The 22,240-nt window shown below is 41.0% G+C and overlaps 1 protein-coding gene across 1 annotated transcript in view; it reads left to right on the forward strand.

Annotated features, from left to right (window-relative positions):
• The window catches only part of IL17RA (interleukin 17 receptor A), a 786,505-nt gene extending 770,304 nt beyond the window's left edge, over positions 1-16,201 (forward strand). Inside the window, exon 14 of the mRNA XM_044087525.1 lies at positions 13,161-16,201. Within this exon, the coding sequence (XP_043943460.1) occupies positions 13,161-14,938 (1,778 nt within the window). The 3' untranslated portion in view covers positions 14,939-16,201. The remainder of the gene's footprint in view (positions 1-13,160) is intronic.
• Positions 16,202-22,240: the final 6,039 nt, after the last annotated feature.

Consider the following 22,240-nt stretch of genomic DNA (forward strand, 5'->3'; position numbering starts at 1 on the left):
TATCGAAGCAAGCCAGACGAACAAACGTAGAAATAAAATCCTTTATTCGTATAAGTAAGTGCTTTCACGTCACTTAGAACGCTTCATCAGACACTAACAGAATAAAGAAAATTCAAATTACTTAAATATATATAAGACACCAATAAAACAACATTTCCATGTCACATGTCTTTCAAAGGAAATTACATCACTTCCATTTAAAAAGAAAATGACAAAAAGGACAAAAATACATATAAATTGTGTATAAAAACACACATAAAAACATATAAATATATTAAACTAATGTTTAAATGGCCTATCTAATAAATAACAAGAATTATTTAGAGGGATTGACAAATGTTAACGTATTGCAAAATAGGGGGAAATCTCTCAGAACAAGAAAAGGAGCAACTGCAGAATGCTAAACAGAAAATAAGGGATTACCTCGATAATATGCACGAGTTTATTAAGATTGCTGTTAAGCAACTGTTTTTTGATAATAATTCTAGAGCACAAAAACTTCTAGCACAACTCAGGAAAAAAAAAGTGGAAAGGGCAGTCACCAAGCTTAGGGAGCCGATAACAAGAGACCCTGTGGAAGTATTAAAATAATTCGGAAATTTTATGAAAATTTGTATAAAGCAGAGAAATATGGAAATCATGACAAATGGAAATGTTTGTGGAAGAATTAAATATGCCAAGGGTAGAGATATGATAGGAAGGAATGAGATAAAATTGGCTATGTATAACCTATCTATAGGAAAGTCCCCAGAAATAGATGGTATTCCTGTGGAAATGTGGAAGTTTGGAAGGAAAAACAGATAAAGATCTGGAAGGTTTTGTTTAACAGTATTTTAAAAAGAGGAGAGGTACCATCATCCTGGAAGAAGGCAGTGGTGTTGGTAATGCCTAAAGAGGGTAAAGATCTATCAGATCCAGCTTTATACAGTCCCATTTCAATACTAAACCATGATTATGAAGTATTTATGTCTGTAATCGCTAAAAGAATGGCAAAAGTAATACCAAAATTGATAACTATGGATCAGTGTGGTTTTGTGGAGGGGAGGCAAACATTTGACAATATTAACAGAACATTGATGATCTAGAGGGAAGCAGAATGTAAGAAAGTACCACTTTTATTGGTGGGTCTTGATGCAGAGATAGCATTTGACAGAGTAAACTGGGACTTCATGAGCAGGGCAATGGAAGCATTTGTTTTGCCTGATACAGTTATAAGGTTGATTAGAAGAATATATGAGGGATCGGAGGCGCAAATTAAAGTGGGTCGGGTCCTCTCCGATAATTTCTACTTGAGTAGAGGAACCAGGCAGGGTTGTCCGCTTTCCACTTTGTTGTTTGCATTATATGTAGAACCATTGGGAAAGAAAGTAAGGGACTCAGAAATTCAAGGATATAATTGGTATGGTAGTCAGGAAAAGCTGGCTGTATTTGCAGATGATATTATTTTATACATGACAGAACCAGAAAGGGACATTACAGTGTTGTGGAACATTTTAAGACAGTTTCAGATCTTCTCAGGATACAAAATGAATGAAACTAAAACAAAGGCAATAGTGGTACATCATATACCAACACATGAATTGGTCCAACAATATCCATATTTATGTGGACATGATAAAATGAAGTATTTAGGAGTATGGATTGGAAATTACTCTGTGGTGGCAGCTAAGGATATGTGGGAAGAGACTAAACAGAAGATAATACAAACATTGAGAAACTGGAAGTTTTTTATATGTATGGATACTAAGATACAAGCCATTAAAAGGTTTTAGTCCCTTTTGTCTTATACACAGGTCAGGCATACTTTTATCAACCAGAGGAGAAGTTGTGGATAGCAATTAAAAAAGAGTTAAAGGATTTTATCTGGGAAGGGAAGACAGCAAGGGTCAAATGGGATAAGATGATTCTACCAGTAGAACAAGGCGGACTAGGATTACCTAATTTGAGGGGGTGTTTTAGAGCAACACATTTAAGGCTCTTATACATAGCACAAGCAAAGAACTATAATTCAAAGTGGAAAGGAATGATGCTGACACAGGGAGAAAGTTCAAGCAATAAGGAGAGATTGGGATTTTGGATGCAGACCCTTAAGGAGAACAACCAAAATCATATAGAGTATTATATTCATAAAGTAACAGAGAGTATTCTAAGAACTAAACCAGCACGAGAATGGAATAAAGAGATTTTGCCAATAGGGTTGACTGTGGTCAGGGATACAGATAATAGGCAAGAGGTGGCTAGAATTTATTGGATAAAACTGGCAAAGGAACTGGGAAAAGGTACTGGGAGCAGATAACTAGAAAGGGAAAGGTAATAGAATGGGAAAATGCCAATAATTTATTTGGACTGCAGATTAGAGATTGCCTTCCCTATCAAGGATTGGTATCAGAGTATAGGCAGAGAGAAAGAAATAGGAGGCTCCTAAATGAAAGACCAGCACTGGTAGAGTTTTTAATAGAATCTAGAACAGAAGCTGCCGTTAAAAAATGAATAATTAGTAAAGCATATAAAATATTGCATTATAATTATAAGAATCAATCAGAGGAAATAAGAAAGGATTGGGAAGAGAGATTGGATAAGCAATTCACAAAGAGACAATGGGGGGATATATGTATATTGCCCAGACATGCAACAAAGTCTAGAAGATTTAGGGTCTTTACCTGTAAGTGTTTACACAGCTATTTTTATACCCTGAGTAGACTCCAAAGAATTTTTCCTCAGGTGCATAACAAATGTTGGAGGTGTGATGGGCAAGAAAGAGGTTGCTGGGATTGTATTTTTTGAGAATGTAATGAGCTGGTGGACTTTTGGGATTCCCTGCAGACCTCTTTGTCAGAGATGCTGGGTGAGCAGGTTTGATCGACTGGGGAGAAGATTTTTTTGAGTTATGCTACAGAATTAGAATTGACTAGACATAGTAAAGCCTTGCTGATTCTAATTATGGCGGCTGCCAAAATGGAAATCAAAGTCTAGAGCAACTTTACTTGAAGTAGTGAATATATTAACAGAGATAAAACAACTGGAATTATGATCTTTAGAACAGGAAAGGAGCAATCTCCATAGAAACAAATGGGAATTGTGGGAACCATATATACAGAGCAGGAATGAGGTTTCAGAGGCAAGATTTGAATGAGCCATATAATGCTTAACTGACAATGATTGGATGGTTTATAAGTGATGTACAATGTTTACAACTACACTTGTTTCAGTGGTGTCTGTGATGTAAATGGTTTGCAACTAAAGTAATATAATTTTGTATGTTTTTCATTTATAGAAATGTAAGATTGCCTTTGTCATAAATTTAGTAAAGATTTTTGTGGGAAAAAGAAAGGAAAGCAGGTCTTATAGCCTATATATTATGATCTGCAGTTACACTGAGGTCTTCTCAAAATCTTCAGTCACTGTTATACCTAACATACAAATTTATTTTCAGGCTGGTTTTCTTGCTTTAGTCTTTGCTGAAACTCTGGCTTAAATTTAAGCACTGAAAAACAAAATGCATGCTCTTCCCTTACAAAACAAAACTCTTACAGTCAATGATCGTATGACTAAAAAATTAACCCATTAACACTTGACAGCAGTCATTTAACAACTGCGGTGGTGGTGCTGCGGTAGCGTTGTCGCTTCACAGTAAGACGTTGTCCTGTTCGATTCTCAGCTAGAGCGTCTTCTGTGTGGAGACATGCGTGAATGGGCGTACCTTCGTTGAAGGTTGTGTGTCAGGGCCAGCAACTCAGCACGTAAAAATCTACTGCCAATTATTAGCGAACCAGAGTTCCGCTGTGGCGACCCCTAACCAGGAAAAGCCGAAAGACACAGCAGCAGTCAATTTAAAAAGATGTCACTTTCTTAACTGCCTGCAGGTTGGACAGCTGTTGCCTGGAATTTAAGAGTTATAATTTTTTTAAGTGTGAAAAAAATATTTTTTTTAAACTGTACAAATAAATTAGTTTTTAATGTCTTACTTGCTCTGTTAAAATAATTGTATCGCGTTTAAACTGCTTAATCACTGTACTGATTGCCATGAATTCAGTACCACAAGTACATTATACTGAAGTATTTAAAGTGGACCTGTGTGTTGAGAGACAGCCTTACAAGACTAACTGCAAATATATAGAGCTGAGTATATTTTTCTGTATTATTCTGTATTATAGAGCTAAATTGTTGCTTAGATATCTGTTGTCTTAGTGTTCTGCAAATATACAGAGATCAGTATATATTTTTTTGGTTTTATAATTTGCACTCTGATTCCTCACATCTCTGTTGAAACTTTTCCCCACCCCCCCTGTTTTTGGTTGTAGTTTACATTTGGTGGCTTTTGCAGTGCCCGCCCCACTGTAGATTTGATCTAGGACACTCCCCCAGTCCCATCTCTTTACCGCATTCTACCTAATAACCCTTTCTGCACTTGCTTTTAGTCCTTTTTAATTCAATTAGATTTTTTCAAACTGTGTGTGGACTAATATTGCTACATACTCAAGTGTGCCAGCTTGCACTGCATGTGAATTGTTTTTACTACTGTTTTTGCTACTTTTCTGAAAAAAAAAAAAGAAATTGTAAGCCTGTTTCCTACCTTTCCTGTAATTAGTGTTCCAGATACAGATTTGCTGTATCCAGGACTATTTGTAAGCTTCTGAGCCCCCAAGCCTTTCTGTGTTGGAGGGAAGACTTCTAGCTTGTCAGTGGGAGTGGTAAGCACTAGGTAACCTGTCTACCACATAAGGAGTGGTTCTGGCCCAAAATTTGTAGTTATTGGTCATTTGGGCGGTCTTCCATCTCTCTCAACTTTCTGATTTGAAGGCCTGCATTTGCACTTGTTTCTGTCCTGTAACTCCTGGGCCCATCTCATTTGCTCACTCAAAAAAAAAAAAAAAAAAAATCTGCTTTTACTGTATTTCTGTTTCTTCCTACTTTATTTTGCTTTTGCGTCATCTTAAAAGTGCTCAGTTGTATTTATTACTGCTTGGTGTAACTCATTCTAAGCCTTTTAGTTTAAGCACCTGGGCTTCAGACCAGTTGTTTTACATTAGGAAGGTTTGTGGTCTGCACTGTAGTGGCAGGACAGGTAGCTTACATCCTTCTAAGTTGGGAACTGCTGATTGAGGGCTCAGTGTCTGTTATTCTAAAAGTGTATTAATTCTGGTTTAAGCACTTGGGCTTCAGGCCAGTTATTTTACATTAAAAGGGTTTGTGGTCTGCACTCTTGTGGGAGGAGAGGCTGGACTCTGCCCTTCTAGCTGGGAATTTCTGGTTAAAGGCTTATAGTGCCTGCATATTTAAACTGCTTCTTACTGAAATTGGTACACCTTATTTGCTGTAGCATAGACTAGATCCAGGCCTGCTGAATCTAGCTTTGTTTGTATAACTTGAGCACTAATCCAGGCATTCTTTAAAGTATTCAATTGTATTTATTACTGCTTGGTAGTAACTTGATTAAAGTGTAGCTATCATTCTAAGTCTTTTGGATTAAGCACTTGGGCTTCAGACCAGTTGTTTTACATTAGGAAGGTTTGTGGCCTGCACTGTGGTGGCAGGACAGGTAGCTTACATCCTTCTAAGTTGGGAAATGCTGATTGAGGGCTCAGTGTCTGTTATTCTAAAAGTGTATTAATTCTGGTTTAAGCAATTGGTCTTCAGGCCTGTTATTTTACATTAAAAGGGTTCGTGGTCTGCACTCTTGTGGGAGGAGAGGCTGGACTCTGCCCTTCTGAGCTGGGAATTTCTGGTGAAAGGCTTATAGTGCCTGCATATTTGAACTGCTTCTTACTGAAATTGGTACACCTTGTTTGCTGTAGCATAGACTAGATCCAGGCCTGCTGAATCTAGCTTTATTTGTATGCTTGTTGTTTGCTTGTTATTTCCCTGAAACGCTAATTCCACCTAAAATGCGGCTTTTCAGCACTTCTGTGGATCCCTAGTGATATCTGCATTGCTTACTGTACTTATTTCCTTGTTTCACTTGAAAGAAAGTTACTGTTTGTAGTTTTTGCATTTAAGTTACCTGTAACACATTGTATTTAAGTTACCTGGCACTTGCTCACTAAAGCAATTATATAAGTCAGCACTAAAATATTAAAAGCACTACATCCTCACAAACTCCCCTTGAGTACCTCATTCCCCATTGGCCCTTTTTTTCAATTATAAAGGAATTCCCAATACTATTCTAGCATGTCCAAAGGTCAGTTGTCAATCTCCTCTCTGGTCCAGCTGGTGAATCTGGGAATCTTGAGGCAATGTTACAACTGCCTCATGTACACAGACAACCCTCTCCTCCTCCCAACAAATTCCAACACATGTGAGAGATTCAACCATATAGCCATACTGGAGGCTAAGCTCTCTCAACTCAGTACTGGCGAAACCAGTCAGGGGGAGAAGGAAACCACACTCACTACAATTCCAGTCTCACATAGACCTACCATGACAGCAAACCAAACACATAAACACACAAAAACATACTCGGAGGCTCTAAATAAAAATCTGCCTAAGCAGCGGAGACCTCCAAAGCAGACACCCAAGCAACCGCTACCCCAAAACAAAACACGTGCAACACATAGCTCACAAAGCCAGTGTGCCGAACAGTGACAGCCCTTAAGGCTAAACAACACACCTGATATACTTGTAATAGGTGACTCTATCGTCAGGCACATTGACGTCCCGCTCACCAGGCTGAACAAGGAGAAGGTCACGGTGAGCTGCCTGTCGGGTGCTAGGATCCGTCACATAACACAAGCACTCAGGTCACTCCAAGGCAAGTACAAATATGACTCAGTCATTGTCCATGCTGGTGTGAATGGCCTGAGACGTACCTCCCTGGACTACATGAAAAGAGACATAGAGGAGCTCTCTGAGCATGTAGCCCAGGCCAGTATGACCCTGACCTTGAGTAGCATCTTACCCTCACCAAGAATGATGCCACAATATGAAGACAAGTTATCAATTTCAACGATTGGCTTAAGTATTGGTGTCATTCAAAGGGAATCCAATGCCTGTCAGCCTGGGATGACATGCTCAACAAGCCACGATGCTTCGCTAAGGATGGCTTGCACCTGTCACCCCTGGGCTTTCAGATATTGGCAAAGGCTCTTGCTACCCCATAGTGCCTTTTTTAGGCAAGGCTCAAAAGACAAACCCACCTCCATAGGTATCACAAGGGATAAGAAACTAAGCGTAATGCTACTCAACGCCAGAAGTCTAAACCTCAAGATGCACGCAGTCAAAACTCTCCTTAGCATGGAGAACATCGATGTCTGTGCAGTAACAGAAACCTGGTTCAAGGCTCCCGAGAGCACCCCAGCACTACCAGGTTATACCTCATACCATGCTTTTCGGCCCCAAAACTTGGACTGAACCACAAAAGGAGGGGGAGTATCAATATTCGTCAAAGATACCCACACCTCCAGGTTGGTGGCACAGCACGAAGCATCACAGACTATCCATGTGCAACTAACAGTGGGTAAAACTGCCTTCCAGTTTATAGCCTGCTACAGACCACCCTCCCAAACCCAGGAACCCCACTTGGCCTTCCTGAGAACACTGGAAAATATGAAGGTCTCTCCAAACACCATTATATTGGGCGACTTCAACTAACCAAACGTAGACCGGGAGCATTACTCTAGCTCCAACACCCTAGCCCAAAGGTTCCTAGAATTTATAAACTCAAATGCTATGGAACAACTTGTTACCACTCCCACAAGAGGGGAAAACATACTGGACCTGATCATCACCAACATGGGGACTCTGTGCTCCAGACCAGAAGTGTATCCCTCACTGGTAAGATCAGACCATAAACTAATCTCACTGGATATTCACATCCCGTCTCCACCCCCTGCCATGAAAACCACAGTGAAAAACTTCTCTAAAGCAAATTTCACACTCCTCAAAACTGAGGTGGAATCCTTCAAAGCCTCCAGGCCTGTGGAAAATACGGCCCAGACCGCAGAATCCTTTATAAATGCATTCTATGAACACCTTCTGGAATGCATGGATCATGCAATCCCAAATAAAACCAAGACCCAATCCTCCAAAGGCAGATGTCCTGTCTGGTGGACCCCAGCCATAAACAAACTATACAATAGAAGGAGGAAGCTACTACATGATAGAGCAAAATCCCAAAAAGGGAAGGCATCTCTGATCAGTATTAGCAAAAAACTACGGGCACTCATAAAATCATCTAAGGCCAGCTTCGAGAGAAAAATTGCACAGGACACTAAGGATAATCACAAGGCTTTCTTTAGTTATGTTAGGAACCTGGGTGGGAATTCCCAGATATGCTCAGAATTAGTCCAAAATGACAAAAAATACACCGAACCCACAGACATATCCAGCATCCTAGCTGACAGGTTCAACGCAAACTTCTCCCCACCCCCTCCCCACCAAAAGGGCAAATATCTATCCCAGCAGAGTGCTGCCCCCCTGACATCTCAGATGCTCAGGTAAGAGCTGCCCTCTCCAAAGCAAAAAAACACAGCATCAATGGGACCAGAAGGTGTCCCGGGCTGTGTCCTACATGAACTCCAAGAAGAGCTAAACCCAAACATAAAACTACTGTTCAATCTCAGCCTTACTACAGGATATGTACCCAAAGAGTGGCGTACAGCAACAGTGGTCCCTCTCCACAAAGGTGGTGCCTCAACGGATCCTGGAAACTATCGCCCCATAAGCCTGACTAGCCTGGTCTGCAAAGCTTTGGAAAGGATCATCATGGACCTCATAAATAAAGATATTGGGGACCTACAGACACTGGATGCTACCCAGTTCGGTTTTGTTAAGGGAAGATCCTGCCTTTTAAACCTGGTTGATTTCCTTGAAACAGTCACCAAGGCCATTGATGAAGGGAAGGTGGTCCACACAGCCTACCTGGACCTCGCAAAAGCCTTCGATACAATACCCCACTCGGGCATTATAGATAAGCTCACCAGCTTAAATATAAACCCCTATGTCACTAGATGGGTTGCAAATTGGCTCAAGGACAGAACCCACATGGTTAGAATTGCTGGAGCCATGTCAGACTCCAAACCAGTTACAAGTGGCATCCCACAAGGCTCAGTCCTGGGACCTCTCTTGTTCAGTATATATTTATCGGAGGTACAGGCAAACACGGAAGGACTGTGGCTGACCAAGTTTGCAGATGACTGCAAACTGGGTGCCATAATCAACTCTCCAGCCGACACAAGCATCCTCCGAAAGGGCCTCATAGAAACAGACATCTGGTGCCAGAGCCATGGCCTCAAGCTAAATGCCGAAAAGTGTATAGTCATCCCCTTTGGCAAAAACAAAGTGCCCACAAATTACCACATAGGTGGTAATCCATTAAGTACAGAAGAAGTAATTAGGGACCTGGGGACCCAAGTTGATAGCAATCTCTCATTTGACAACCACGTGGCCAAAGTGGTTAGAAAAACATTTTATATAGCCCACCTAATCATGAAGGGATTCACATCTAGATCAGGAGAGGTCATCATGCCTCTTTACTCATCCCTCATCAGGCCCATAATTGAGTACAATGCCCCTTTTGGGATGTACCTTACCAGACTCTTGCAGCAACTGGAAAGACCCCAAAAGTACCTCACCAAGAGTATCAAAGGGCTCAAACAGATGCCATGTGCTGCCCGGTTAAAGAAACTCCAGCTCTACTCAGTGGCATACCGCCTGCTCAGAGGCGATCTGTGCCTGACGTATAAAGCCATGTCCAACCTGGAATTAATGGACATGCTGCACCTCAGAAAATCCAAATCCCATCGAGCTACGCGCTTGAGAGACTTGAACCTCAGCACTGAAATTAATAGGACATGCTGGAGGGACATATTCATAACCCAGAGGCTCCCTTCACTCTGGAATAAAATCCCAGTCCAGGTTAGGCAGAGTCCCTCATTGACTCTCTTCAAGAGGAATCTTGAGTGGATGGGAGATCGTAGGTTTACCCCGGGTATCACTTCTGTCTCACTGTTAGACAGAGGCACAGTATACTAACCTCGAAAAAGGGCATAGCAAAATTAATTTAAAATGGGTGGCGAAAGCCAAACACACTCTGGCTAGGCTTATAAATGCCCTAGGGCAGATAGCCTAGTATGAACCTATGAACCTAATAGTGTTTTGTGTGGTGTGCTTTCAAATGCTATAGATTTAGATCAGTGTTTCTCAATCTTTTCTGATCACGGCCCACTTGGACAAAGCAGATAACTTGGTGGCCCACTAGCTCCTTCCATAAATCACATGATTTAAAGATAGGTCATATTTCGAATACTGACACAAAATCTCAATCCTGATATACTAATTTAATGAATAATTTTCCTCAGTAACCCCTTCATTAGTTTGTATTGTATATGCACAAGCACTAAAATGACACAATAAATTATTTTACCCAGTGGTCACTTCAGCAGTCTGACCATGTATGCAAAAGCACTTCCCTGATACACAAATTATTTCCCCAAGCAACATCTTCACACTATGTCCAGGTATACACAAGCACCAAAATTAAACATTTCCCAAAGAGACCCCTTCAATAAAATGTCCAGGTACAGTATGCAGAAGCACCAAAATGAAACATTCACCCAAGCTACCCCTTCAGTAAAATGTTGAGGTATGCCCAAGCACCAAAATGAAACATTTGCCCAAGCAACTCATACCTAACAAGCATGCAGTCTGAGTGAAGTACTGGCTTCAAATAACAGACTTCCCGCGCGCAACACAGCAGAGATGGAATTGGTATTATAGGCAGGGGTTCTCCTTCGGTTTCTGGTGCGCTGCTGAATCTGTGCTGATTGGTTATCTCAGCCTGCAGTTGCAAGTTGAGATTAACCAGTCAACTTGAAGAAAGGAGGGCTCATGGCAGCAACACATCCAGACACCATATGAAGCCATTTAATTCATAAAAAAAATACAATGAAGAGGACATACATATTAATTATTAACTCTCAAGGCCCACCAGGAAATCCCCATGGCCCACCAGTGGGCCACAGACCGCACTTTGAGAAATGCTGGCTTAGATAATTCATAGCAACCCAAACAGCAAGTACAGCTGGTGCAAAGTAGCAAAATAGCAAGATAAGCATTCCAGGCTTCAATAAGTCAACAGGGGTGGGCTTCTGAAACAAAATACGTAGGTGTTTTCTAAGGCAAAGAACTTGTACTTGTCCAAAATCCATGTTTTAGCCTGTGTAAAATGTCAGCTGGCTTTTTGTCTGAGTAGATAGAGAGTAGAGATAAGAGTTTTCTAAATGCTGATTCTAAAGTAAAACTTGTTAGTGAGCTATTACCCATACTCCTTCTTCAACTCATCAGATGCCTTTATTATTTTTAATTGGATAAATAGTTCACTTAAACCTGCATGTTAAGCAGGCATTTCACTAACAGCATGCTAGTCAGTTACAAGAAAAAGGAACATTTTCTGAAATATCTAAAATAGATCCAGCTGTTGGTTTTGTAATAAACAATTTGTCACATATCTCTTTAAAGTGCCCTAACAGATAGGAAAAAGATTAAAGAGTAACCCACACAGACTCCCTCTCCAAGTAAAGTAAAGGATTAATAATGAAATGAAACTGGAGAAAGAAGAGAAAAGAAACAGAAAATAAAGAAAGATAAGTTAGGTCCATGCCCCTTTTGTTTCTGTCTGAGCTGTCGAAGCCCCCAACTGAATAGAGACCGCTAGATATGTTTAATCATTTAGTATTTCCCCCTCCTGAAGTCTTTTTTTTGTCTGTTACTGTTCATTTTTTACTTGTTCACATAGTGAGTTGTCCCCCCATGCTCTAAAAATACTTCATCTCACTAGAAAGACAGGAACTGAACTTGACTTCTGTTACAGACAGTATAGAATATCGTTTGGCTAACTATGCATTTTACTCATATGTGATATTTTACATCTCAAATAATTTCATGTTTAACTAAATTTAGTACTACTATTTTATCAAGTTAGTTAGAGTGATGTTACTCAAGTCATATAAATTGTTTACTTAGTTTTTTTCTTAAGTAGTTACTTGGAACTGTATTCTGAAGTATTTCCAAAGTGACATTTGTTGATGGGAGTATTTGAATGCATTGATCATGTTTTGTATGTAACTTTATGTGCAGTTATGTTATGCTGCACATTTGCCTTATGGGATTCCCTTGTAAACAAGTCAAACCCAAGCAGAGAACACAGTTACATAATAGATAATGTTCCATACATTAAAACTTTTCTTGTTTTCAGTGGAGGGGGTAGAACTGGGCCTAAGAGAAAAAAATAAATAAATTAGATGTTTCATATTTTAACTGAGGTCATGCAGTATCTTCCTAGTGCTCTCCACTACTAGCTAGCCCTACAACAGTGACCATACCCATACTACACATGTGTTCTGCACATGGTTTGTTTCACAGTGGTGCACTTTGAACACCCAGTGATGGAAGCAAAGTACTGTACCTAAACTGCAAGTCTGCTAGAATAATGCCAAAGTTACCATGCATATTGGGAATTATGCATTACGGATAGCAGCTCTTAATCAGATTGAGAGTATGAAAATGCAGTGTGTCATGAGGTTAAGGAGTTTGGCTAGAAAGCTAGGATTGAATTCTTTCTGACCAGAGCTCATACATTTTGACACTAAGACGTGCTTTCATGTCCTCCTTGTAAAAGGGAACACCCAGAACAAAAATCTACAGCTTTACAAGACAAAGGATCTTAAAATGACTGCATATTCAGAAAAGTCAGGGATCTAAGTATGTATTCCCTGAAGTGGAATATTTGCTGAAGAACATTACATTAAAGGAAGGAACACTATGTGGTAAGTTGACTGTTTTCTTGTAAAACAATGTTCTAAGCCTAAAGATCGTGGGATAAAGCTATAGAGAAAGGACATTAAGAGAAGTTAACAAGAATAATTTTTCAAAAAAAGGTAATGTGAATGATGAAACAGTCAGTGATCAAAAATGCATTTGTAAGCTGTAAGGGCATTTTGTAGGTCAGAATGAGATAAGCAAGCTTCTATGAAAACCATGAAAAGATCACATAGTGAGATCTTTAATTTTTGACAGTCTATGTACACCTTTGCGTCTTTGTATGGAGACTGTACAGTTTTAGTAAATAACAGCTAGACACGTTTTAAAATGTATAATTTTTGTATTTTTTTTTCTTTCATTAATTGAAAAATGTCACATCTAATTTATTATTATTTTTCTCTTAGGCCCAGTTCTACCCCCTCCACTGAAAACAAGAAAAGTTTTAATAATCTATTCCAAGGACCATCCACTCTATGTTAAAATTGTGCTCAAGTTTACAGAGTTCCTTAGGACTGTTTGTGGTACAGATGCAATCTTGGACTTGCTGAACACACACGAAATTGCAAAGATGGGACCCATTCAATGGCTGACTCATCAAAAAACGGAGCTAGAAAGTTCTTCTTCTAAAATTCTCATTTTATGTTCACGTGGAACTCGGGCTAAGTGGAATGCTATGCTAGGAGAGGCTGAGAAGGCTGTTTTGTTAAAACAAGATCAGCTGTCTCCAGTTCACGACATGTTCACTCCTGCTCTGAACTTAATTTTACCTGATTTCAAGAAACCAGCCTGTTTTGGGAAATACATCATTGCCTACTTTGAAGACGTGAGCTGTGAAAGAGACATTCCTGAGCCATTCAATGTTATACCTAGATATCGATTAATGAAACACTTTGAGGAAATCTATTTTCGGATCCAAGACCTGGAGCTGCATGAACCTGGGAAAACTCATAGAGTGGAGGGTATTGGACCCAATGATTACTTCAGGTGTTCTAGTGGTAGTCAGCTTTTGCAAGCAATACAGATGTTCCAAAACTGGCAGAGTTGTCACCCTGATTGGTTTAAAGATGAATGCCTTTCATCAGAAGTTGAAGAACTGGATGAGCTTGATGTATCAAGCACTTGTGATCCATTATTACCAGTGAAAGGGGTAGCAAAAACAAGCTTGGTTGTGAACATACCAGGGCCATTTTATTGCAATGATGTCCGTGTCCTCGAGCCACAGAAGGAAACTATGTTAAAAGAGCCTCAGTTAGCATATGAAGATGGAAACTATTTAGCATCACAGAATAAAGTCACAGTCAGTTATGATAAGGCATATGAAAACATTGCAGTTTGCATAACAGACCCCCTCAGCTCAGGTTTTAAAAATGGGAGAGTCAATGATATAATGCCTTTGTCTACTTTAAGGACACTGGAGGATGGTAGCATTGTAAATGGGGATGTATGTTTTCCATACAGAAATGACTTACTTCTTTATGAAATCCCCAGTACCTCAAAGGTTATGATCAACAGCTTACAGACAACTGATAGTCAAAATGACTCATTACTTATGGTCAACAGCTTACAGCCAGCTGATAATCAGGATGACTCATCAGTTATGGTCAACAGCTTACAGACAACTGATAATCAGGATGACTCATCAGTTATGGTTAGCTGCTTACAGCCAACTAACCATCAGGATGACTCATCAGTTATGGTCAACAGCTTACAGCCAACTGATAATCAGGATGACTCATCAGTTATGGTCAACAGCTTACAGCCAACTGGTAATCAGGATGACTCATTAGTTATAGTCAACAGCTTACAGCCAGCTGGCAATCAGGATGAGCCAGCAAGCCACCTTTCTAACGATGTGAAGAAACAGCTTGAAGACCTACAACGGATGTTGTTCATAGGAAGCTTACAGATTCCAAGGGAGCAGAGTGTACTGCAGGATGTACAGTACCCACTCTATGAACTTCACTGCGAGACCTTAAAGGGACAGAGAGAATCCCTGCAGTCTGACCAGGGCTACATTTCCAGATGTTCTTCTCAGCTTCTTGAAGTACCTGTGGATGCAACAAATGACAGCACTTCCCAACAAAATTCCCCAGATGCATTAGAAGAACTAAGAAAACTGCAGCAGTTGCTATTTCAAGAAAGTCAACAAAGTGCATCTCCCTACAATTTGGAAGTTATTTAAGAAAAATATATTTCAGGGTGTTACTGTAGCTCCCATGTTTAGCTTATGATGGACAATTAAAAGTTGCAGTTTCATTAGTCTGAACATGGACTAAAGCTGTTGTTAATGTATTTTTTCATTGCTTTTAATTTTAATGTATTATAACGGGAATTCAGTGCACAGGATCAAAGGAGATTACTAGGCTGTCGGCCTGGAGGTCATTTTTAAGCCTAGCCGTTTCTTCCCAATGTAATACCATGAAAATGCTAGTCAAGCTCCAAAACTGCATTTAGTGATAACTGCCCATTTCCAGGAGGTTCATGTTAGCATGTTATGCTAGATGTCTGTGTCCTTGAGCCACAGAAGGAAATTATGTTAACAGAGCCTCAGTTAGCATGTGAAGGTGGGAACTATTTAACATCACAGAATAAAGTCACAGTCACTTATGATAAGGCATATGAAAACATTGCAGTCTACATAACAGACCCCCTCAACTCATGTTTTAAAAGTGGAAGAGTCAGTGATATAATGCCTTCATCAGCTTTAAAGACACTGGAGGGATGGTAACATTGTAAATGGGAAGTATGTTTGCCATATCGAAATGACTTAATTCTTTATGAAATCCCCAGTACCTCAAAGGTTATGATCAACAGCTTACAGACAACTGATAATCAAAATGACTCATCAGTTATGGTCAACAGCTTACAGCCAACTGATTAGGATGATTTATCAGTTATGGTCAACATCTTACAGCCAACTGATAATCAGGATGACTCATTAGTTATAGTGAACAGCTTACAGCCATTTGGCAGTCAGGATGAGCCAGCAAGCCACCTTTCTAACGATGTGAAGAAACAGCTTGAAGACCTACAATGGATATTGTTTGAAGGAAGCTTCCAGATTCCAAGGGAGCAGAGTGTGCTGCAGGAAGTATAGTACCCACTCTATGAACTTCACTGTGAGACCTTAAAGGGGCAGAGAGAATCCCTGCAGCCTGACCAGGGCTACATTTCCAGATGTTCTTCTCAGCTTCTTGAAGTACCTGTGGATGCAACAAATTACAACACTTCCCAACAACATTTCCCAGACGCATTATAAAAACTAAGAAAACTGCCGCAGTTGCTATTTCAAGAAAGTCAACAAAGTGCATCTTCCTACAATTTGGAAGTTATTTAAGAAAAATATATTTCAGGGTGTTATTGTAGCTCCCATGTTTGGCTTGTGACTGACAGTTAAAAGTTGTAATTTCATTAGTCTGAACATGGATTAAAACTTGTTAATGTATTTTTTCATTGTTTTTACTTTTCATATATTATATTGAAATTCACTGCATAGGATCATAGGAGATTACCAGGCTATTGACCTGGAAGTCATTTTAAGCTTAGCCATTTCATCCCAATGTAATACCATGAAAATGCTAGTCGATGCCCAAGATTACATTTAGTGATGACTGCCCATGTTATGCTAGATGCAAATAACAATGCTTATTGAATAAAGTAAAAAGTTCTAACTGCAGTTTAGAGACAGTGCCTTCTGAATTACAGCACCACCTCTGCATTTGACATTTTATCTGCAATGCAGCTCTCATCAGCAGAGAGGTATATAAATTACTTCTCTGCTGATGAGCCATTTGATATTACTTCAGAAGCCTTCTGTCATGGATAATTGTTAGAATGTCCTCCTCTTATAGCCCTAGATTGAGTGCCTTTCCAAAATTTTTGTTTCTGTGTTGATGGTTATTTGTGCTTCTTGACAACATGCCATGGTGTCAGGCACTCAGCTGATAAAAGCATACTTAATCTTTAAACTTTCCTTTTCTTTTCTGTGACTGTGCCAGTTTGACTCTCCATTCTAATGTAATTGTGACAACTTTCCCTATTCCAAGTGTTCCTGCAGCCATCAGATTTAACAGCCAAGACCCATACCTGCACTGCCTCTTGTTCTTGGGTAAGGAATACAGTGTGAAGCTTTGACATAAGTACCAGTGCTTCAGCCCTGCAGCCACATGAGAAGGGAAAAGTTTGAGATCTACTTAAGTTCTAAAAAGACAGCAGTTATGGAGACTGTTCAGCATGGGGGCCACTACTGGAGTAAGGTAAAGGGATCAGACCAAACACTAATCACATCTTCCTCCTCCTACCAAATCTGCCCATAAGGTAGTCTCACACAACTCACAAGTTGAGAGTTCCCCTTGACTAGCAAAGGGCTGAGACTGCATCTCTCATCAGCAGATAAGGGGTCTGTGAGAAGTGCACATGAGCATCCACCTTGGGGCTGCATCTGAAGTGGCATCCACTGTGCCTCTCATGTTAGAGAATCCAGAGCAAAACCCATATGACATACATTTGAGTCCTCATCTCTGGCTCAGTGGTAGGACTCTGGGCCAAAGAGTTGTCTCATTAGTCCTTCCCCAAGCCACACAGGACTGGCGGGCTTAGAATGGCCTGGCTACCTTTTGGATCCATTGAGCTAACCCAGGCATTAGACATCATCAACTCTTTCACAGATTGTGGAACTTAACCTAACATGTATAGAATCACACCATTGATGGAGCTGGCATCTTGACACCTAGCACCTCCTGCAACTAGCACTACCACAGGATGGGGGACCCTGTCATTTGACCACAGACTCCCAGCTGTTGCACTCAGTGCTTCACACATCAGGCTGTTAAAGGAGTCCTTATTCTGTGGCTAGTTTAAGGTGAGTTGACTTCTTCGTAGTCCTAGGAAATGGACACAGTGAACAAAATATGTTCTTCGTGTTTCACTGTTGCAGTCATTACATTTGGGTATTCCTGCTGGCAGGTTGCCCTCAGTCGGCTTGAATTCCAAAGTCCAGGATCCTGCGTCGGCTGCTGTCGCTCTTTCCCTGACGTCAGGTCATCAGGGGTATAAAAGATGCGGCCGATGCCATTTTCTTTAGTCTTTCTTGTCACGCGGTGCCCGAAGCAGAAGCAGTTCGCAAGTGCTGGTTGGCCGGCTCCTGAGATTTTCGTGTGTGAGTTTCATGTTCGAAGTATTCTATAAAGCTAAGTACCCCATTGGGGAAACTTTTTTTCTAGCTCCAGACCAATGTCAGAAAAAGTTAATAATTGTATTTCTTGTTGGAAGCAAATAACTCATAAGGATTTTCATTCTTACTGTATTCCTTGTCTAGGCCCTGATCGCAACGTTTCTGGTTGTCGGTTTTGTGCTAGATTTAACCAATGTACTATTAAGCGTCGGTATGATTTTGCTTTAAACTATTTTGGACGCCGGTTTAATTATCCAGAAATGTCGTTGGATAGCCATCCGACTACCGGAGTTCACAAAAAATGCAAAGAAAAGGATAGAGATAGACAACCGAGGCCCAAAAACCGATGAGGAAGCTTTTCCTAAGCCAGTCGCTGGTTCGCCTGTCCTCAGTGAGTTGCTTTCGCAGCCCCTGACGCCTGCTACTTTAGAGTCGCAGGCCGCTACCGACTCCCCATGTGGAGTCGACCATGCCGCTGGAAACTCAAGGTATTGGATCCTCGAATATTATCCCTTCAGATGGGTCTGGAGCCACTGAGCAGGCACCGGCTTCTGAGGGTATATTCAGACCTAAACATCTTTACATCAAACCGACTTCATCTTCAAAGGCAAAGACTAAAGCACCTTCCAAAGCAAAGAAACAAACTCAGGAGCCACGTAGTCAGGCCTCTATGCCCAAAGAACAGATGCTCAAAATGGCCGAAGACTTGATTACCTTGATCAGGGGTTCCCATCCCCTCCTGATAAGAGGCCTAGGCAAGAGACTGACTATGAATCTTCAGATCAGGTTTCCATTTCTTCTGATTCCTCTTCTGATCAGGAATATTCTCTTCCCACCATGAGGATTCTGATGCTGAAGAATCTATACCTTCAGCTTCTCCTACTGAGGACTATTCTTTTGGGGAAACCTTACATACCATGAGGGAGCATTTCCACTGGGAGAGCCAATATTTTTCAGAATCTAAAAAGAGGCTCAGGGATTTCCTTTTACTACCTCAACACAAGCCACTAGCCATCCCACCTGTGTTAGACATTGTAGACTATGTGTTTTAGTTCTAGTTCTAGTCTTACACCTGACTCCTTACCTCCAGCTCCTGTTAAGCCAGACCGATATTACAGGGTTCCTGACTCTCATAAATTCCTTTTAAAAAACCCTGCTGCAGACCCAGAAACTATTTCTCAGGGTCCCAAAGGAGTTATGGCTTTCGCTGCAAAAAACCCCTACCCCCTCTGACAGAGATTCTAGGGCACTGAATAGATGGGGAAAAAAGGTTTACACATCTGCTACTTTGGCTATAAGGGCCTTAAACTGTCAGTTTCATATGCTCAAATATCAGCAACATGTCATGACATTGCTTAAACAGAAAATGTTTTTAAACTCTGAATGTGCAGAAAACAAGTAAATGCAGGATTTATTGCATGCAGCTGAACAAGTTGAAAAGCATACTTTGCAATGTGGTTTTGATTCTTTAGAGGCCTCCTGCAGGGCTGCAGTTACAGGTTCTGTTATTAGGAGGCATGCTTGGTTAAAGGAACAAAGTCTGCCTGATCATGTTAAAGTTAAGTTATTACATGCACCTTTACAGCATGATACTTTGGTGTTAAGGCAGAAGAGGTGTTAAAGAAAATGGAGGACAAAGCTAAATCTATGTAAACAGTCTAAAAGATTTTTTACAAGTACAGCCACCTAGGTTGAGTAGACACTGGCCAACAAAGAATTGGTCCTTTCCTGTGTCAGACAGACCTCAAAGGGGGAGAACCAGACCCTAGAGGCAGATCCCAGGCGCAAGGTTCATTCCACTCAAAACAATGGGGAGCTTCTACCTCCAAAGTGAGAGAAGACAAATCACAACCATTCAGGAAACAGTCCCAATGACTTCCCCCTGCCTGCACCAAGCACTTATCTCCTGGCAGCACCCTTAGGGGGAAAATTAGCACTTTTTTCTCAAAATTGGCACATTATAACCCAGGACAAGTGGGTCTTAAATATCAGGTCACAAGGCTACATGTTCCATTTCCATACCCTACCAAAGGCAAACGGCTGGCCAGATCTGCCAAAAAATCAATGGGCAGAGGCACAAAAACAAGTCTCATCCCTGATGGACATGGGGGCCATTCAACTAGTACCAGAGAAGAGCAGGGACAAGGATTTTACTCAAGACTGTTCTTAATACCCAGAAAGGACAAGGCCTGGAGGCCAATCCTGGACCTATCTATTTTGAACACATTCCTGGATATACCAAAATTCAAGATGTTGACTTTGCAGCAGCTTCTGCCCATGCTGGGCAAGAACGCTTGGCTGGTGACTTTAGACCTAAAAGAGGCATACCTGCATGTCCCAATCAGACAAATATGCAGAAGATACCTCAGATTCAAGGCTGGCTCAATGCATTACCAATTCTCTGCACTGCCCTTTGGCTTATCTACTGCGCCCAGGGTCTTTACAAAGTGCCTGGCACCAGTAATTGCATTCTGCAGACAAAGAGGGATACAAATATAGCCTTACTTGGACAACTGTTTAATTCAAGCAGAGAACAAGGATATTCTTTTACAGCATCTGGCATTTGTGAAAAGACTTCTAACATGCCTAGGGTACACAGCCAATGAAAAGAAATCAAAACTAGTACCCTCTCAAGAGATAATATTCCTGGGTGCAAGCTTAAATACAACTGCCCAGATGGCTTATCTCACGCCAGACAAACAAAGGCAACTGACTACCTATTTCAAAATGTGGGCAACAAAGGCCCAGTTATCTGCAAGAAAAATTCTGCAGGCTTTGGGCTTCATGGCATCCTGCATCTTACTAATTCCATATGCAAGACTGCATATTTGGAAACTTCAATGGTAAGTGTTTGGACTCAACATTGCCACAGCCTAGAAACTATGACTACTCTCATTCCTTGCCTACAACAGGAGTTTCGATGGTGGGCAAAAGCTTGTCACCAAAACAAGGGACAGCCATTCACATTACCCCCAGCTAGGCAAACACTAACAACGGATGCATCAGATTATGCCTGGGGGTCCCACATGGCAGGAAGACGCATTCAGGGCACATGGACCCCAAACCAAATGCATCTACATATCAGTCAAAAAGAGATGCTAGCAGTTCAAAATGCCCTGACAGCCTTCAAGGACCTGCTTCATCCAGAACAACTACTGATAAAGACAGACAACACAATGGTCATGTGGTACATAAACAAGCAGGGGGGCACACATTTTTACCTCCTTTGAAGACTAGCCATGACTTTGTGGGACACAGCATTGACTTACCAAATACATCTGCAGGCACAATTCCTGCCAGGAAGGAAAAATACTCTGGCAGACGAACTAAGCAGAAACCTCATGGATCCCCACGAGTGGCACCTAGATCCACAAGTCTTCAGCATGATAACAAAGAAATGGGGATGCCCAGACATAAATCTATTTGCCTCCCCTCACAACTACCAACTAAAAAGATTCTGCACAAGGATTTATCACAAACAAACATGGAAAGTGGATGCCCTATCTTTCAGCTGGAAAAACCTATCCGTATATGCATTTCCCCCTTTGCTTCTCCTCCCAAAGGTACTCCTAAAGGTCAGACAGGAGAAGCCAAGGATGATACTGATTGCCCCAGACTGGCCCCGCCAGTACTGGTATCCAATACTAAGGAGCTTGTCGCAATGTCCAGCGTGGACCTTACCTGAGATACCTCATCTACTGTCCTAGCAAAACAATCATATCCTGCACAGCCAACTCAGGACTTTAAACCTGGCAGCATGGCAGATAATGTAGTCATACAAAACACACCTCTCAGTAAAGCTGTGATGGATGGCATTTTGGAGGCCAGAAGGCCTAGTACTAGAAAATCGTATGCTGGAAAATAGAAGAGATTCTGTGCTTGGAACCAGGCACAAGGAACTGATACCACTGTACCAAATATTCCTCAGATTTTGCAATACATAACTGAGATGCTGGACAAAGGTCTATCTTTTTCATCTATTAAAATTCATGCCTCTGCCATTTTGGCTCATTATAATACAGAGCCACCAATCTTTTCTCATCCCTTACTAAAACAGTACCTCAGAGGAGCCAAAAATTTAAGGCCTCCAAGGAGATCACCAATGCCTGCATGGGACCTCAACTATGTCTTGGAAAAACTCACCCTGCCTCCTTTTGAGCCAGCTGCTACTGCTGATATAAAGTTTTTATCCTGGAAAACAGCTCTGCCCTAGCCAATGCCCTGAATGAGGGAAGCAGGGGAAAATCATAAGCTAGGGTGACAAAACTTCAGAACTTTCTTGCTGCAAAAGAGTGCACTCATGTGTGGGCT

Source organism: Protopterus annectens, chromosome 11.part0 (genome assembly GCF_019279795.1).
Source record: "Protopterus annectens isolate FY-2018-M chromosome 11.part0, PAN1.0, whole genome shotgun sequence".
Lineage (NCBI taxonomy): Eukaryota > Metazoa > Chordata > Ceratodontiformes > Protopteridae > Protopterus > Protopterus annectens.